The 17,017-nt window shown below is 35.9% G+C and overlaps 1 protein-coding gene across 2 annotated transcripts in view; it reads right to left on the reverse strand.

Moving 5' to 3' along the window:
- The window catches only part of RBMS3 (RNA binding motif single stranded interacting protein 3), a 3,568,139-nt gene that overhangs the window by 1,704,538 nt on the left and 1,846,584 nt on the right, over positions 1–17,017 (reverse strand). For both annotated transcript variants that reach the window (XM_044066764.1, XM_044066763.1), the window contains exon 4: positions 6,303–6,394. In XM_044066764.1, the coding sequence (XP_043922699.1) occupies positions 6,303–6,394 (92 nt within the window). The remainder of the gene's footprint in view (positions 1–6,302; positions 6,395–17,017) is intronic.

The following is a 17,017-nucleotide window of genomic DNA, read 5'->3' on the forward strand; positions in this document are numbered from 1 at the left end:
GATTATGCTCATTTTTAAAAACAGTTTTGCACATGTTGTTTATGTATAAGCTTTAGAAAAAACTAACAAGGCCAGCCTGAATGTGTGCACATGCTCTGTGCATTTGCTGACATATGTGTTTTCTATTAGGCCTATTAACAAGCCTTCAGCATAGTAGTCACAATACGTTAGCAGTACTCCTCTCACTTCACATGTTCAATAACTCACAAAAGGATTGTCAAAGCTATGCTTTATATACTTAGTAGCACAGCAGCTAACACTAACCAGTGTTTAAAAAGCAAATCAGTAAGACTTACATTGTTGAAGTTTAAAGTTCTAGAAATAGTGTAAAATTCATCTGCTGCAGATTATGAAGCTGCTGCTCTAGAAATTCATCCGTAGTGTGAAGAGACCCACTGCCTTCCGTCATGCTTATATCATGTAAAGTGGGGCATCTGAATGCAGACATTATGCAAATGTGGGCTCCATTCAGTGTAGTTTCTGAATTGCTCAATTTGTGCATTGTGATAACTTGCCAAACACAGTGCTTAACTGGTCACAGCAACATGCAGATGCCTAGACACTTGCAGACAGTACATATGCAGTTCACTGCATGGCTTCAAGGGGATATCTGCAATTCCACAACTAACCTATTGGAACTAACCTATTGGAAATGGAGTTACTGTAATGTATGATTTATTAACAATAAATAAACAAATACAGGGCTGCCATGTTTCACCCTCAAAGTGTAAGGTTCAAACATTGTAATGCAGAGCATATGTTGATCTATCTGACCACTAGTCACACAAATAAGGTTCCTCTCTGTGCATTGCAGTTGGTATACCCAAGAATGGGCATGAATGAGAAATGTCAGCTATTTATCTATATGATCTTTCCCCTGTTGAGACATGTCAAGAGAGGGAGGAGGCAGTGCTCCTTTTAGAGCACAAAGATAGTGCATGGAGAAGAGTACAATTTTCCTTCACTTGCTACAACAGGACTACAGACAGAGCCTCTTAGGGCTACCAAGATCCTCAGTGCAAACATAAGGCCTGGAGTGGTTTGACCTAGGAAGTGGTACAAGCCTTTGGCATTCTGTAAATGTGAAGAGAGTTGCCACCCCTATAGTGACATGAAACTTCCTCTGCCAGTGGGAAACTGAGGTTAGACTGACATTAACTAAAGAGAAAGCACACAGACAGCAGTTATGTATAAAATTGTTTTGTCATTTCTGTAAGAGGTTAAGAATATTATGTTTAAGGAGAGGATTTCAATAGTATTTTACAATGAAAAAGTTTTAACCCTGTGATGAGCATGTACAGGACCAGAATTGGTTAAGATGTTGTTTAAGCAGTGGGTTAAAACTATTGAGTTTGTCGGAGAGTTTTATTTGCATGAGGATACTATTCCAGAGTTTAGCAATGCACTGGGAGTACAGAAAGTCTCCTGCAACATTATTTAACCTATTTGTAAGTAATAAGAATTCCCTTGCTGGACAGTAGGGTAGTAATACATTTAATACTTCACAACATTTTTCTGGATGATGAATGAGTTTGTGTGCTGTAGTCAGTTGTGAATATGTTAGTTGTGCAGTTCAAGACAGTTTAATTGCTTTAAGGTAGACAATGGTGGGTCCTATGAAGGAGACTGATGGCAAATTCAGCTATTTTATTGTAGCAGGGTTCTTTCTTAGAATATTATTTATGTTTGTTAGGACAGAAGCAGTGTATAGGAGAGTTGGCAGTAAGAAGATGGTGGCTAGAGTTTTTTTTTGCAGGAATCCATTGATCCTATAAAGTATATTATATTTGATATATATTGATACATATAATTAGATATTAATAAAGTATATTTAGTATATTTATTGATCCTATAAAGTATATTTAATATATTTGATATGTATTAGTAAAGTATATTTAGTATATTTAAAACTGATTCAGATGGTCACCTTTTTATATTATTGAAATTATAAGTAATGTATTAAGAGATAATACAATTCCCTGTAAAACAGTTCAAGGGTAAAAGAAGCTTTGGTATGTTTTTTTATTCCTGTTGGCCAACTGACTCCTTTCCCTGGTAACACTATCGGTAATGTGAGTGTTCATTAAAATGCAACTTCAATGTCGTTGTCTCAGTTATTTAAAATTCAGGTAGACACACACACACACACACACACACACACACACACACATATATATATATATATATGTATATACACACACACACACACACACACACATCTATATATATATATATATATATATATATATATATATATATATATATATATATATATTACAAACAAATCACAGTTCTTCAAATGTTATTTAAATACTCAAATTATCTCTCATATAAATAAATGGTATAGATGAGGTTTTACCTACTGTCAAAAAATACTTGCTTGCTAATGCTGAACTGTTATTCATACCCAGATTGTCAAAAGCCAGTTAGTGAGACCGGGTAGATTATTATTTATAAAATTGGCTCCTAGAGCTATAGATGTAATTTAATCCATTGTATTAAGGTTATGACTCACTAATGAACCTCATCTTGTCACCCTATGTTTGAATCCACCGGTCACTGTTTCACTCTAAGCAAGTCAGTGAACCAGGCAGGACTAACCCTAAAATGAAGTGATTTCTCAGTGACTTTACCTGGTTAACAAATTATTAATAAATGAATGCAGTCATGTATAAGAATATCAAATGATAGAAATATGTCAAGAAATGTCACAGAAGGGGCAGAATACAATTCAAAGTCTAATAACACAGATCAGTGGCATATCATTGCTTATTTTGACAAAGGGCTTTTTACAGTATCATTACAGACTAGACATGGTTGTTTCAAACATTTTGCCAGTGGTGTCACAATGCTTCTCTAACATGTTGCTAAGAGAGAAAACAGCGGCTTTAGATGACCCTTTCAAATATTTGTTTATATGTTCAAGAGGAGAGAAAGGTTAATGTATTTATTATTAGATGTATGATGAACTGGTTAAATCATAATACTGCAAGCGTTTTATTGTGAGCTAAAAGTCTAAATACATCAAGATAAAAAGGGTTGTCCCAGAGTTTTGAGTTATGGACCCATTTCTACTGTAATACTATAACTTTTTTCCACTGTCAAGTAAATGGAGGATTGGGAAATTGGCTGATGTCATTAAAACAGGAAGGACTGTTACTTCTATAAGTGATCAGAATGAACTCCAACAGTACTTTGATACTTGCTTGTAAGGTAAAAAGGCATGAAATGCATTTTAATAAATCAAATGCAGAGTGTTGCATCTTGAAATAAACAATTTAAGGTAGCTGTACAGTATAAATACTAGTATCATCAAGGATATTACAAAATATGACAATTTGGGTATTAGTGTTCATATTTTTTTCACTTTTGGAGGTCAAGTGAATAAAGTGCTAAGAAATAATTTCTCTTTGACTAAAATCTTGAGAAAAACAGTTAGCTCCTGACACGACTTAGTAATGGTTTTGATTTATGAAGCAATTTTTGTCACCTCACAGCAAGAGGTTTTCCGATTTGATTCTCAGCTGGGGTACCTTCTGTGTGGAGTCTGTATGTCCTCCCTGCAGTCATATGGGTTTCCTCCAGGTACTCCAGTTTCCTGCAACATTTCAAAGACATGCAATAGGTGGATTGGATACTCTAAATTGGCCGTACGTGAGAGTGTGTGCATGAGTGAGTGGTGTGAATGAACTACTGCAGTAGGGCTAGCCAGCGGTGTAAACCTTGGCTCGAGATGATTGCAGAAGTGACACTCCTATCCCATGTGCAAAATGTCAAAAGGGGTTGAGGATAGATGGATTTTGCAATATGATTATGTTTGTGTGTGTGTGTGTGTGTGTGTGTGTGTGTGTGTGTGTGCGCGCGCATGCGTGTGCATGTGTGTGTACAAATTCTGTATGTGACACTGGAAGAATAGAAAAGTGTAGTTTTTTTTTACACAAAAAGATGACAGTATGTTGAATTAGCATATTGGGGGATTAAGAACATTAAATTTGAATTATACTTAGCATAGCCAAGTAAGGGGAGACCTGATCTGACATGTCTTCAAGTGTTGATAGAATGAGGTGATAAGATGCTTTAATCAGTTAAATGCAAGAGCCACAAGGAACAATAAATGTTTAGTGGAGTATGAGTTGCCTTTATCATAAATAATAATTTTTTTTTTATCCTAGAGCTGGAAGAAGATTAAATTTACTTCCATTAGAGATTAGACAGGCAAAAAATATTAAAAAACAAAAAACATACTTCTTAAAACCATTTACCACCAAGTGTTTATCAAGCACTTTTTTCTCTGTAAGTTATGAGTCTTATTCTGAACAAAGATACACAAATATCATTACTTGCACCAGTCATATATACCAATTTTTTCTTAATAATTTCTTTGTCTACTAAACTTATGATTGTATGTAATAATCAATAATTCCATCATCATTAAGCAAATCATGTGACACATTCCTCACATGAGACAAACAGAGCAGTAAGATGACCTTTGAACCATGCCTTTGAATAGAAGCAGGAGGAGAGGCAGAGAGAAACATTTCTTTCATGTCCATTGCAGGAATCTGACAGACTGATGAGGTACAAATAATGACAGCTGCTTTGCCTAGTATCAAAATATGTAAACAGTCTTATTTTAATTAAACTACTGAAATCACAAATAAACATTCTTATCTCTAGATGATTAGAACATAGAAAATAGTACAGACTGGTGGAACAGAATTAAACTGAATAAAAGACTAAACTTTCTATCATTTTTACTTCTTTATATCATCTCTAAACCAGTTAAAGTGTATTGTCTGAAAGACCTATTTTAGCCATGACTCTGGCCACTAGCCACAGATAAAAATGATATGGCACACTAATCACACAACACTAGCAACAATAAAATGTCAGGATGTATTTCATAGGGAAAAACAAAATGATAGCAGGATACAGCACAGAAAACATATGACAGCAGTAGAAATGTTATATATTCACATCTGATTATAGGCTAAAGATCATAGGTAAGTTCTAGCTAGCTACCTTTGTAGGTCATTTTAAGGCTAACTTATTTCTCTCAAACCATTATAACAACTGGCATCCCATTCCAACCCTTTTCAATAGGTTATGTAGGATCTATTATATCAACTTGAACTAGCAGTAACTCCGTCAGATAGGGCCACAGTTTAATGTCTCATCTGAAAGATAACATTCAGGAGTGTAGTACCTCCCTTATGCTGCACAGCAGTGTCAGCAATCTATATCCCTGATAAGGAACTAGAGCCTACAACCTTCTGCACCAAAGGTGAGTGCGCTACCTGTCACACCACTGACACTGCAGCAGAAAATGTGCACTTCATGGCTTACATTAATAAGCATGCAATATTAGCATGTTAAAACAAGTTATCTCAGAATTTCGGGAAAATAATGACTTTCAATTTATGTATATGTGACTACATCACTGGCCAGCTAGATTGACATGTAATACATCGACAATCAATGGTCAAAACCCATAAAATTGACCATCCTGTTATATATACATAAACACTGGTCAAAGGACAGAATCCTGTTCCCAACAGTATAGAGATCCAGCAGTATCTCAACATTTTGATTAAATGATTAAAAAAGCTTATTCCCAAAAGGTTTAATGTAAAGAAACACACACACACACACACACACACACACACACACACACACACACACACATCTATATATATATATATATATATATATATATTAAATATAGTACAAAGCAATGATTTATGCTTCACAATTCTGCCTTTAATAATTTCACGTTTACACCTTATGGTTTGCTTTAATATAATATATGAATACAAACACTCGTGTTTGCTTATTGAATAACTAGAACTATTGATGGTAAGCCTTACTTAATAAGAAAAGAAAAGAGAGATCTAAATGCTTGCAAAAAAAAAAAAATGAAAAATAGGGCATTGTGTTACTGGCAGAATGTGGTCCCTAGACAAGCATTTCATGTGTATGACAGATCTGACAATCCACCCTCCATGGGCACATTATCAGAGGGCTAAGTTATACTGTAGATTTTATCACTAAGTAGAAACCAGCATTTGAGAACAAATCAATCATTACATCAAGACTTCAGTTAGTTGAAAATATTTCCACACGTGACACCAGAGGAACTGAAAAGTCAGTATCTATTTTCATAACATAATTCTGAGAATCCAGACACAGCAATTAACACCACAGTGATCCTTTGACTGTAGTGCTGTTATATCTAGTCCTGATTCCTACCACTTCTTTTCACATGTGCTTTTCTTGTAAGAGGAAGGAAAACAACCCCCTACCTTGGCCATTTGTGCCTGGACACCATTTGCTTTCAAGGATGCCACCGCTTTCTGTGCTGCTGCGGGACTGTCAAAATCCACAAAACCATAACCTAACAAACATAAAAATGGATTTAATTTGGTAAAGTTGTTTCATTAACTAAATAGAAGTAGAACAGATATAGCTTCCTACTACCTAGTTTAGCAGAATATCAGTTTTCCAGTTCTTGACTCTTCATAAATTTCCTTTACAACAACTCTGTATTATATCTTCTGGGTAAATCACAATCAATTTTTTTTTTTTTTTTGCATTTCAAAACAGTGTTACTTTAGATCTCTGTGAACCGCATTTATACATTTTTTATTCATTTATTTACTGATGTTTTGTCACAGAGATACACAAGTTAGAAGCCTGCCTAATGTCATACGTTACTTCAATCAGGACAGTCACATTAATATACACATAACATTCATCGGTCAGGCATAGAATGTTTATTGAATAATGATGCGCATTATACATTTACATATGAAAATTTCAAAACGATTTGGGAAAGGATAACATTTTTTTTCATTTTCTTTCTTTCTCGATGTCTTATGTGCATGCAGTATTCTTCTGCCTTACAAGCTAAAGTTTAACAGAGAAGGAAAACATGCCAGGAATGATGCTGTCTTTAGCAACCAACATCTTTTCCTGAAATAAATACCCTAATTCCTCTAGATATTTAAATCTATCTGTTAAAATAAAATTACTCCACAAGGTATGATTTAAGAACAATTGATGCTCACATTTTACTTATTTATGTATAACAGTTTAACTAGGCATTTGGAATGGTGCACATACCTGTTTTAACTACGTCCCATTTTCAAACAAGCAAAGGCAAAATAACATGCAGGTATATACAAAAAGAAAATAATGCAATTAGAATAATGAGCACAAGGTGAATAGACACAAAACAAAAAAGTTAAAAATTGATAGATAGACAACAGTAATGCACAATATACACAACAGGGCTATAAGAAAGCAATAATGCCCTCCAGGGTGTGTGTTAACTTGTAATTAACACCTGCCCAGGGTGTTATTAGGTGGAGGACCTGTACACCCCTAAAAGGGCATTAATTTCACATTAACATACACCCTGGAGGACACTATTGTACTTAGATAATGGGCTGTGTGCAAAATGGTTGAGTTTTACCTACTTTTTTTTTTTTAAGTACTATATTATTTTTTATATATATTTTTGATGTAAAATGGTTACCCCGTCTAATGTTTCATACTTTCTGCAGTACATGTTAATGGTGATGGAGGAAGTATTTTACATCAAAAATACATAAAAAATAATACATTACTTAAAAATAACTAAGTAAAACACAACAATTTTACAGACAGCCCATTCGCTGTCTCTCTCTGTCTCTTTCTCTTCCTCTCATACACAGTCTCTTCTGCTTTCACACACACATACATATATACACACAGTCTCCTCTGGTTTCATACTCACATTCACTCACACAAGCATATCTCTCAACCTCTTAGCACAGACAATCTGGACAAAGCCAAAATAATGGGGAGACAAAGCCCCCAAAATAGGGACACTTTTTAAATATTGCTCTTATAAACTTAGAAAGTTGCTAAAATAAAAGGCCTTGTATTAGAATACATTTTCTGAAAGATATAGTCTGAAACTCAAATGTCTGTCATTATTTCATTAATTCACTCCTTACTGATTTGCTACAAAACAGAAAATCACAAATTCTATAAGGAACAGACCAAAAAGATGAGGCAAAAACCTGGACATTCTGAGAAAATTTGGACACTTGAAAGCTATGCACACAGAACTGCTCTCTCTCTCTCTCTCTCTCTCTCTCTATCTTGATCTCTCTCTCACACACACACACACACACACACACACACACACAGTCTCCTCTGCTTTCATACATGCATTCACTCAGACAGGATTGCTCTCAATCTCTCACACATACAGTCTCCTTTGCTTTCATATATGCAATCGCTCACACAAGATGGCTCTCACTCTGTCTTGATTTCTCTCACATGCATGGTTTCCTCTGCTTTTATACAAGCATTCACTCTTCCTCTCTCTTGAGCTCTCTCACACACACAGTCTCCTCTGCTTTCATACATGCATTCACTCACACAAGATGGCTCTCACTCTCTTTCGTTCTCTCTCACAAACACGGTCTTCTCTGCTTTCACACACGCATTCACTCACACAAGATGTCTCTCTCTCTCTCGAACTTTCTCACACACAGTCTCTTCTGCTTTCATGCATGCATTCAGTCACACAAGATCACTCTCACTCTTGATCTCTCACATACACGGCCTCTTCTGCTTTCATGCATGCATTCAGTCACACAAGATCACTCTCACTCTCGATCTCTCACATACATGGCCTCTTCTGCTTTCATGCATGCATTCAGTCACACAAGATCACTCTCACTCTTGATCTCTCACATACACGGCCTCTTCTGCTTTCATGCATGCATTCAGTCACACAAGATCACTCTCACTCTCGATCTCTCACATACATGGCCTCTTCTGCTTTCATGCATGCATTCAGTCACACAAGATCACTCTCACTCTTGATCTCTCACATACTCTTCTGCTTTCATGCATGCATTCAGTCACACAAGATCACTCTCACTCTCGATCTCTCACATACACGGCCTTTTCTGCTTTCATGCATGCATTCAGTCACACAAGATCACTCTCACTCTCGATCTCTCACATACACGGCCTCTTCTGCTTTCATGCATGAATTCAGTCACACAAGATCACTCTCACTCTCGATCTCTCACATACACGGTCTCTTCTGCTTTCATACACACATTCACTCACACACGCTGACAGAAACAAACACTTTCATACACATACATACAGACACATACACGTTTTTTCTGTTTATTTTTTTATAATCGTTAAACAGCAAAAGCACTGCTTAGCGAGTGTAAAGCAATGGCAGATGTTATTTACTTATTTATTTTTTCAGTCTGAGCTACACAGCAGCTTGATATGCTACCATGAAGCAATGAACTCGTTTTTCTGTGGGCATTACTTGTACATTAATAGCCTGCTGGAGAACGTTTATTCTCCAATCAGGGTGCTGGTGCACATTTTGTCCATTCTCTAAGCAAGATTAAAGCAAGAACATACACAATATGTCCATATAGACAAAGTATGATCACTGCTAAATAACAAAGAATGACTGGATTCAGTTTGACACACTTGGAGTGATATAAGTAATGATTATGACCTATGAAAGGTATAAAAATAAAGTTCTTGTGTCAGAAGAACAGAGGTAAGACTGGCAGATAAATGACTGGAAGTGATTCACGGTGGACTTATAAGTAATGACACTTACAAGTTCCTTCTGCTGAGTATCCAAAACAGGACTTTTTTAAACAAATCCAAATCTAAATACAGATTTGGTCTGATCTACCTTTGAGTACAGTAGCTTCAAAACACGGGGCCAAAATAGTTACTTTCAAATTATATTTGGAGTTTGTTTTAAATAAAGTGAAATAGAATGCAATATCATCTGTTAAATACTCAAGTGACCTTTTGATGAAATTGAAAATATGCATAGGGCTTTGAAAAGACACACTTTATTTATGGTCACTGCTGATATTACTTAATTTTATATTATTATTATACAAGGTAAAAAGGTTTAAGGTCAGGATTTTTTTTTTATTATTAAATTATAAAGTATTTACTAGTTAAGATACCAATGTGTACTGTAGATTGTTGGAAATGGTACTGACATTCTTTTCTGTTTGAAGGTGAAATAATAGTCAAACAATGGTTGGGTCACTGGGGGCATGAGTGTTGCCTATTATTGTCATAAGGAATGTATAACTAATTTAGAGATGTTTATGTCAATTTTACTGTACATCAGATTTATTGCTTGATTTTTTTCCCTATGCATGCCATTATGGAGAGCTTGCAATGTATACTGCATAACATCAGTGATTTTTCAAGTTAACATCTAGTTTTAGTATATAGAAAATAAACATCACATCTGATTTAGAGGCAAACTCTTTTATATTCAGTGTTTATAGGAAGCCCACTTATATAAATCAACAAACAAATAGTGAGCATCCTTTAAATGTCAGGAAGAATATAATAAAGAATCAAACCAAAAGGGTATCCAAATTAGTAACACAGGTTTTAAAACTAGAATGGTTTATTAGTAGATATGATCATTGAATGAGGCTACAAAATGTTTTATAAATGAAAGAATGAGAGAAGTATCTGAAGGCTGAAGGTCTATACACCAATTACATTTGATGAAATGTAAAAAATATCTGAAGGATTGTAAGCAAATAATTAAACATATTTCTGTATTCCTTTCCACTTACAGCACAGATAGCTGATCAAGAAGAAACTTTTGAAAGACAATTGGAAAGTTTTATAAGGCCATCTGTACTTGTTAAAAAAAGTTACAGATAAACCATCATTTACTGGCAAAAAGGGGGAAAATTACACTCTTTCAAAAGGGAAAATGAGACTTGCGAGGTAATAGTGGTTTATCCACACAAAGAGATGAAGACATTTTAAATACCGTATAAGCAAATGGTACACATTTATTTTTAACAGGTCTTCTACATTTCATAGTTATCTGAAGAAGAGTTATAACAGTTATGATAGATTTACTTCTGTAATATTTTAGTAGCTTATTGTGCATTATATGAACTTTTGAAAGTTACTATATAGGGAAAAGAAAGTCAAAGCTAAATGAAAGAATTTGTAAAACTTTTTTGATGCAATTAAAATGTTAGAAGGGAATAATGCATACTGTGAGTTGTGAGAATTGTAAGGATTTTTTTGTTTTGTTTTAGAGTTTGTGAAAAATGATGGTGGGGGAATTTCAATAATTTGTTAGAAGCTAAGAAACTTAAATAGTCAATAAAGTTGGAACCTGAGTGTCCTCCAGATATGACTGGCTACTTGACCATCAAATCTTACCCCTTTGAAGTCATAATTAATTTTCAGTCTCTTTCTCTCTTTCTATCTATCTATACGCACACAAGCACACACATAAAAACACACACACACACACACACACACACACACACACACACACACACACACACATTTTATATATATATATATGGTTCTACCTGACATAATCAAACACATCCCCATTCCACACCTAACTCACTATATATAGAACCATATATATATATATATATATATATAGACACACACACATGCTTACACATACATATAAATATGTATAACAACTAGTGCTTGCCCCACTTTCTAAATAGTGCTTATATTGCTTTTTCTAAACAGGCACGTTATCAATGTTAACATGCATTTAAAGAATTCTGAACTTTCAGTTCTCAGTTCTGATGAAGTCCTGGTATTTGACAGAAAGCACTATACTGAGCTGAATAAAGTACACAGCTATTTGTTTCTTTACTGTGGAGAATGTTTTAATTTGTATTTATTATTGCTCTGGCCCAAGTAATTGTTGAATTAATCCTGAAAAAAATACATTTTTCAGGGTTTCATGTACACCTTCATCATTACATATGGCAGGAATATCCCTCCTACTTAAATAAACAGTCTCCATGATTAAACATTACAGCATAATGGAACAAAATATAGAAGCCTGGAAAATACTGTAAGACATATTTTGATGCTATAGACTAGCAAATGCACACGCAAATATTTAGGGAATTCAGAGAGCTATGATCACAGTCATTATCACTGGTGGAACAGATTTTATAAAACAGTAGATCTGTATATGCCCAATATCCTGATCTGACACCATAAAAATTTGAACATCAAGCCTAGGACTTTTGTCTCAACAAGTCTTACGGGCTATGATAAAAAAAATACTGCTTGAGGTAATAATAGGTCAGTCATATTCGTAGTATAGCTTCTTCAGTCATATTATTTAGCATGTTTGTGAAAAGCCTTTCCAGAATATATAACAGTCTGCAGGATATTCCAACATAGCTTTATTCTAGTGTGTTGTATTGTACCACACATCTGTGTGAAGCAGTCAGTGTTTGTATAGCCATTTATGTTTCAAAGAGATATTCCCATTTTAATTTTTTTTTGTTTTCTAAGGAAACATTCTTTATAGTTACATACAAGGAATGCTACGTGTTGGCATGGCGCGTAGTGCATGATCAAGGTGCTCAGGTCAACATAACATGAGTGAAGTGATAGAACTGCATGCCACGGACACAGTTCTCATTGTTACACCTGCATTTTTTTTTCAAGGCATCTAAGAAGCTGAGTGAAGACTTTAAGGTTAATACTTCCTCTGCACTGGTCTGGTAGCATCTCTCCCCAGCACAACCTGCACCACACAACTCTCAAAGTAATATAATCTACTTAGAAGAAATTACCCACTGCTGTTAAATTGAAGTCAGCACCTTGAGAAATGAATTTCTGCCATAGTACATTGACAACATCTAATGATGACAGCAAGGAGTTATGGAGAGTTCTTATTTGCGTCCTGTGCAAATCATGTTATGCAGGTAATAAAGGCCATTTCCACATCTACATCATAAGTGCAAGAAACTGCTGCTTTATTAAATATTAATCAGAAGTACAAGGATAGCACCTCTGTCTGAGAAGATGGACACCATTTAGCTTTGCAAGAATGATTTTTTTTTACTTTTAGCAAATTAATGAAGCATAAGCAGTTATTTCATCAAATGACAGAGGAATGGAATGCAAAACTGAAAGAATGCAGGATGAAACTAAAACAGGTTAAGACTGTTATAATGGCAACAAGTTGGTTAAACCAGAAGAAGCTTAAAATTGTGATATAATGGAAAATAGGTGAACTGTTTAACAGATTCAAGTATCTGGGAGAGGTGATAGAGGAAAAGTGAAGTCTGAATGAAGAGGTCAAAGTTAGAATCAGATGAACTGCAGTCAACTGTCATGGGTAGTGCTGAAATGTAAAGTGCTCAAACTAGTGTTGTCACCAGCACTACTGTATTGTATAGAAACTTGGGCAGTAAAGGCAGAGCAGTTGAGGAAGCTAGAGATAATGGAGAAGAAGAAGTGATTGTGATGAGTAGTAGGATGCACACGGTGGGAAAAATGAAGAAATGATGGCATCAGAGCAGAAGCTCAGGTAGCTCCAATTATACAGAAGGACAAAGAAAACAGATTGCGGTGGTCCAGGCAGATGTGCAGGAAGACAAAAGACAATCTAGAGAAAAAGATTTGGGACTGACAGGAGGAGGACAAGATGAAACATGGGCATCCAGTAAAAAGATGGGTAGATTGTGTAACAGAAGACCAGTGACAGTCAGGCATAACTATTAAAGAGGGGTGGGAGACTAGTACTGAATCAAGGCAGATATTGACAGTTGAAGCAACACCCTAATCCCAAGAGAAAATGGTAAAAAGGGGGATGATGATGATAAACAGATCCATCCATCCATCCATCCATCCATCCATCCATCCATCCATCCATCCATCCATCCGTCTACCCATCCATCCATCCATCCATCCATCCATCCATCCATCCATCCATCCATCCATCCGTCCGTCCATCTACCCACCCATCCATCCATCCATCCATCCATCCATCCATCCATCCATCCGTCCGTCCGTCCATCCATTCATCCATCCATCCATCCATCCATCCATCCATCCATCCATCCATCCATCCATCCGTCCGTCCGTCCGTCCGTCCGTCCATCCATCCATCCATCCATCCATCCAGCCACTGATTTTACATATGACCCCTATAGTGATCTTTTAAACAGCTGTCAGCATTGACAGAGTTTACTAGGCAAGCAAGAAAAAGTAGTAGATTATCATGCCTCACTTCCATACCAGACACACAACATGCACAACCACAGGCAGTTTAGAATTACCATGCCATCCATTGCTGGTCACTGGGTTGGGGGAGAAACTAAAATACCCTGAGAAAACTGATAAGCACACAAAGATGCATACAGATTCAGCACAGAAGACAGCCCATTGAAGAACTGATTGGAGACCCTCTTGCTGTGAAGAGCAATTATACACACAGTATTGATGTGCTACCATGAATAAATAATTCAGTCTGCAATACTGATTTATATCTTACTTACAAGTCCAAGTTTCATCATATGAAATATATCAACATGAAAAGTCACACTTTTTAATACTTTAAATATGTAATACATGAATAAGTATTACTGCTTTTGTGACTCTACTTTTGTCTGACTGGAACTGATTTTGGATTGGATTTACATTGCTTATTCAGCACAGGTGAAATGTTATCACTAATAACATGTATGTGAGGAATTCTGAACCATAAATATTATTATTATTTATTATTATTATTTTCTGATCTTATGTTACAATTTGTCTTATTTTAAATTTTGTTTTATGTCAAAGTTTTATTCTTTTTGTAGTTGTAATTTTGGCATGGGTCAATTAGACAAGAACTTATTTTCCATTCACTGATTGAAAAGGAATTCAGTTTTACTAATTGGTGGGAAGAGCTGAGAAATAGGATTTCTTATTTAGCTACAAGTACCTAGCTGCATTATTACTTAGCTGAAGTACTGTGTGACACTGTCGTTGGCTGGCTGCATTTGATTATTTTGGAGGAGCTTTAGTCATTTAATGTTTAGATACTTCAATTATTTATTTTTTTTTCTATTTTAATACAGCTTGTTTCATTTCTAATACTGGTTTATGTCAAAGATTATTTTCTAGAAGTTGTAAAAGTTCTTGGCTAGAGGCAGAAAATAATTCATATTCCTTTTACTGATTCTGGAAGAAAACCTGAAACTTGCTTTTTACGAATCAGTGTGCGATTAATGCTACTGCTTTGCTCCTGGTGAGATGAGGATCAGATGCACATTTGTTCCTGCTAGTTTCTAATAGGGCAGCAGGTATGGGACTTCACTAAGGGATGTGGTTGTGGTTTTGTTGTGCATCTCTTTAGGGAATGTGTGCAGCTTGCCTTCTATCACATCCAACTGTTGCAGGGTCTATCCAGGGTATCTACTAAATAAAGACAATAGCAAGTGTACAGAAACTATAACCATCTGCATTAATGCTACATGTCAGGAAGCAGCTTGGGACTAGTTTAACTAAGTGCACTTTAGATAATTTTAGAGTACCAATGTTTTCTTCACTGCATTTAAACTGTTGAATTCTTCATTCGTACCACTTTTAAGCATTTAGTGCTTGACTTACTGTGCAAGTTGAGTATTTCCTGTGATTTCAGCTTGGATTGCTGTTTAAGTTGGTTGCTTACTGTGCTTCCAAGCTCTTTAAGTGACTTAAAGTTAGAAAATGTAGGTCTGCACTCTAGTGGCAATGAGGAGTAGCTTGATGTCATACTGAAAAAACCTTAGATTGTGCTCATTGAGATTGGCCAGAGGGCTACTTTTCTTGTTTATTGTATTTCTAAACCTACATCAAGTTATCACGTTTTATGTGAGGTTAAGCATTGCATGGAGGTGGTTAGCAGTGTCCTAATTCACAGAGACCTTTCCTATAAAACTACCTCTGAAATTTGCTCAGAACTTAATTGCACAAAGTTCAACTAGATTCCATGTTGAGGAGCACTGCCCCATGAGTTTAACTAGATTCCATGTTGAGGAGCACTGCCCCATGAGTTTAAATAGATTCCATGCTAAGGAGTACTGCCCCATGAGTTTAATCTTAGTCTCAATTCTTACCCAAGCTAGCCAGCTTTAAACCCTGTTGTACCATCCCCTTCTAGATCAGATAATAAGGATCTATAACCATGGGTACATACTTTCTTACTATTTCTGCAGCCAGTTTGGTAGATAATGGTATTCTGAGGCAATGTAGCAAATGTCCCATGTTTGCTGACAACCATCTAATTCTTAAACAAACTACTATAGTATATAAGAGGTGTAGTCGCACAATGCCACTGGATCCCAGGCTCTCACATATAAGCAGTTATAATATCAGTCAGGTTACACACACACAATCAAACACACACACACACTACACTCACCACACATAGTATGAACCAGACTCATAGATCTACATATGCTGAGGCCCTTATCTTGCTAAACCCCCAAAGGAGTCTCAGAGATTGTACTACCACTATGTATCCTCAGTAACCTCAAAAGCACTCTACTAAAACAACACCCACCTGAACAAATACAGTCACAGCTCAGTGTTTCAGCTTCCAAGACCATGAAGCAAATCACCACACAGCCCAATGTATTGGTTATAGTAGACTCCTTTACTATTTAGCTGCCTTTCAGAGGCCAGGATCCGCCAGATCACTCACTCATTTTGTTGAATCACAAGTACCAGTATACCACAGTTATAGTCCATGTGGGTGTAAACAATCTCAGATATAGTTTCCTGGACTATATAAAGATAGACATGATGGAGCCCTTGAAGTAAGTGTCCCAGGCCAGTGTGAGCCTCAAAATGAGCAGAATTCTACTTTTTCCAAGGATGATGCCACAATATGAACAGAAGATAATTGGCTATGCTAACTGGTTTAGTGTTAGGCAAAAGAGGTACAAGTCAGCTAGGAGAATATGGTTGACAAACCATACTGATTTGCCAAGGGTGGTCTGCATCTGTCCTCTGTAAGCTTTCAAATATTGGCGGAAACATTGTCTACCACCATAGTATAATTTTAGGCATTGCAACCTGATAAACCTTTTGACATAGCAAAACCAGATGAAGAAAATCTAAAGGCATTACTGGTCAATGCCAGGTATATCAATTTATATTAAAACACCTCAAGGCT

Source organism: Protopterus annectens, chromosome 3.part1 (genome assembly GCF_019279795.1).
Source record: "Protopterus annectens isolate FY-2018-M chromosome 3.part1, PAN1.0, whole genome shotgun sequence".
Taxonomy (NCBI): domain Eukaryota; kingdom Metazoa; phylum Chordata; order Ceratodontiformes; family Protopteridae; genus Protopterus; species Protopterus annectens.